The sequence below is a fragment of the Myzus persicae genome, unplaced genomic scaffold, assembly GCF_001856785.1.
Source record: "Myzus persicae strain clone G006 unplaced genomic scaffold, MPER_G0061.0, whole genome shotgun sequence".
NCBI classification, from domain to species: domain Eukaryota; kingdom Metazoa; phylum Arthropoda; class Insecta; order Hemiptera; family Aphididae; genus Myzus; species Myzus persicae.
The window spans coordinates 594,305-597,964 of record NW_019104433.1 but is presented as its reverse complement, the minus strand read 5'-3'; the positions used below and the strand labels follow the sequence as shown (position 1 = coordinate 597,964).

General features: G+C 39.8%; 1 protein-coding gene across 1 annotated transcript; it reads right to left on the bottom strand.

Moving 5' to 3' along the window:
* Positions 1 to 814: 814 nt before the first annotated feature.
* LOC111042138 (protein THEM6-like) lies at positions 815 to 3,199 on the bottom strand. Its single transcript, XM_022326659.1, has one exon. It carries the CDS (start codon positions 2,584 to 2,586, stop codon positions 1,924 to 1,926), a length of 663 nt encoding a protein of 220 aa, XP_022182351.1. The 5' UTR covers positions 2,587 to 3,199; the 3' UTR covers positions 815 to 1,923.
* Positions 3,200 to 3,660: the final 461 nt, after the last annotated feature.

Sequence of the window (3,660 nt, the reverse complement as noted above, 5' to 3'; positions counted from 1 at the left end):
CCAAAAACCTACAAACCATCAATACAAAAACCTACAGTACCTACTAATAGCTAATGGCCACAGTTGCCGGGCTCAGGATCAAAAAAAAAAAAAAAAAAAAAAAAAAGTATTTTAAATATTGTATTCGGATTACTATTTTGCATATATTATGACGTTTAGTGTTCGAGTATTTATTCCAAAATACTTATTAAAACTTAAAAGTATTTTACCCAAGTCTGGTACCTATACGTGTTACAATCATAATATCAACAGCGCCTATGCAATATGCATTAACGGTCCTTGAAAAATAAAGTCAAAAGGAAATCGGTACCGAATTCGAAATAATATCCACTGAACCACAACCATAGAACTATTAATTTCCTTTGTCATTTGATTAAAAAAGCGGCCAATCATTCATCCGTGATAACATTTTATTAATATTACGTATTTTATTTTATATCACAATCCACGATATGGGAGCTTCTATGAATGGTCGTCTTGGTATTATTTGAATAGAACAATTCGGAGTGTATAAAGCTAAAATCACGACCAAAAACCATTATAGTTATTATGTTATAATAATATACGTTAAGTAACCTTGGAAATAAAAATAATATTATTATTTGCATATAACAACAGATCCACAGCAATTGACGATCTAAACGTGTGAAAATAGGTACAATATTATGCTACTATGGTAATAAAAGTGTAATACACAGGCTCTTGACGTAAATGGACTTTTGTTATAAAACATTGTTTAGCATTTAAAAGATGACAAATTCTTCATTTTGAGCAAAAAAACTTACTTAGTTTGAGTTATATTATACTATAATAATGGCTTACACTTATCAAATTCGCTCGTTGCTAACAAACAATAAACAACGAACGTGTCTACGCTTCAGTAAAACAGTTGTAAGCACGTACGACTCACTCTTTTTTACACAGAGTCCACAAAAAAAAAACAGTACTTATACAGATATAAAAAAAATTTATGTAATATACAATATCACAATATTCAAAACAATCAAGATCAGTTATTAGCCTATGCCTACCCGAAATTAATAAATTGTACAAGGATCCAGAACATCAGTACTCGTGTTTTCACACTAAAAAAAATTCTAACAGAATATAATATTAAAATAATAATTATTGAAACCAAGTTATTTTTTGTACAGGCTAAGTTTAAAAAAAAACATATTTATCTTACAGTTACAAAAGTATTGTGTATAAAACGAAATTATGAAAAAAACTAATGACTAGAATTGCATCGATCATAATATTATTATAGAGTTACAACAATTATAATTTACATAAATCAGCTCTCGAGTACTTAAGTCGTTCCCAAAACAATGACAAATTGTAGCAGGGCTAAGCAATAATTAGATTTTCAAAAACACGGGTGAGTGCGATTGGATAAAACGAATTACACGAAATGCGGAGTCACCCGTCAAATAAATAAATAATAAATAATTAAAATAAAAGATATAAATTAAAAAAGCGACGTCCTACGTAAACGGTTACGATTGTAAATGCATGGCCTAAGAAAATAATGTTCACATAACGACGTAAAGTGACGTTAAAATTCAGTCAAAAAACGTAATAGGTAATTAAAATGTGGTATAATATATTATTATGATGGTCCCGTCATCAAGGTTTAAAGACGACCGGGGAACCGTGAGACCTATGGCTCCGACGCGGACAAGCGACCAAAATCGAAAAAGCCGCGTAAACCTACCGGAATCCGATCGGTGACGTCTCCCGAGGAAGGTCGTCCTCCTCGGGATCTGAGACCGTCCTCTGAATCATCGTCGTCGTCGTCGTCGTCGTTGTCGTCCTCGAGACGGTCTCGAAACGGCAGGCCTCGGCGAGCTCACTGCTGAATCGGCTTCGAGGACTTGAACAGTCGGGCGGGGTGGGAATGAGGGGGTCGTTGGGGAGGCGCGATCAGTTTCCGTTTCGCAGGTTGGCGCTGGACACGAGGTTCGCCTGAATCCAGTGGTGGATCTCCAGCGGGCATTCGGGCTTCATCCGTGGCGCCTCCTCCAGGTCACCTGGCCTCTCCTTGGCGCCCTTGACCAGCAACTCGCCCATCAGCACCTCGACGTCGCAGTTGATCACCCTCTGCCGGCAGTGCACGATGGCGTTGACGAAGTCGTCGCCCCGGCTCACGAATCGGTGCTCCATGTAAATCGAGTCCCGGTCCCAGTAAATGATCCGGGACGATATGCTGTACAGGCTGAACGTCCGGATGAACTTCCGGTACCGGATGCTGGTGCCACCCTGTACGGGCAGCCCGCCCTTCTCCCGGATCGCCGTCCACAGCCCGGTGCGCGTGTAGAACTCTGTCCGGGCGAAGTCCACCTCCCGCAGGTACCTCGAGTTATTCATGTGGAACAGCAGGAAGTCCACGTCCGTGGTCAGGCACGCCGAAGAGTACGAAGTAGTGTCCAGTATGTGCACGTACTTCTTCATGATCCGGCACATTGTCGCACACCACAGGGTCCGGGCGAAATAGTGCACTTCGAACACCCAGTACAGAAGCACGATCACTAGCAGCGCGGTCACCGCGACCGTGTACGTGTCGCACGACAACAGGAAGTTAATCATTTTTGCTCGGTTTAGAAAACGTTCAATATAATAATACGATTGTTATATGCTTTTAATAACAATATTATCAAAATAAATCTATTTGCAAGAGCCACGCGGAACTCTGGGACCCTCGGCGTCACTCGAAACACACATTGCTGCTGGCCATGGCGACCAATAGCGGCCGTCTCGATAGACTCTTATAGGACCGAACGCGATGGAGTTTGTCGGAAACGAAGGCCGGATATCAAGCAAAAAATAAATAAAAACAAGAGTACGAATACAAACGCACGCCGGAAAAATGTGAATTATTTTATAATAATAATAATAAATAATATTATTATTATCTTTTCGACAAACACAATGTAATGTTATGATTTTCACACCACTCGCGTGTCAGTTACAGTTGCGTATGACCATCGCACGGGAAATATGTAAGTGCGCACGTCCAACAATAATAACATTTTGATGTCGACGAAATAAAAATCGATACAGCGTACCTATAAAATAGCAACGAAATCGTATAATATTCAATCGTCCCGTTATAAAAAATTATTTTCTGTCTCTCGTGCGCGCTGTTCGGCTGCTTCGGTCACCGTGAAAGATATGACTGCGCGTGTGTGTCGATCGCGACCCGACTCGTAAACATAAACAAACATGGGAACACGAGTCGTCGGACGGCGGCGGAGGTAGCTAATACGTCGACGAGTGACTTTCCGCGAGTGCAACCCCTACCATCACAATATTATTATTATTATTATTGTTATTGCTATTGATATTCGTATTATAATATTATACAATACGATGAGACGTATACCAGTCGAACACGCCTATAATATTATTATTACTATTACTATTATTGCATACTTTTTGATGACTGTGCCGACTACGCAGTGTTCGCCGACGCCGTAAGCAAGAAACGAGACATAATATCTGACCATACTTTTTTGTTATTTATTATTATTATTTGATTTTTTTTTTAAGTCATATAATAATAATGTATCATTTCGATTGCGTGCAGCCGTCGCAGGTCGCCTATAACAGCCGTCGGTATAATACGTTGTTTAGGCACGGTCGGTACAAACTACCAGTTTA

Excerpts from the sequence above, each read along its gene's own strand:
- LOC111042138 (XM_022326659.1), bottom strand. The coding sequence starts at position 2,586 with ATGATTAACTTCCTGTTGTCGTGCGACACGTACACGGTCGCGGTGACC.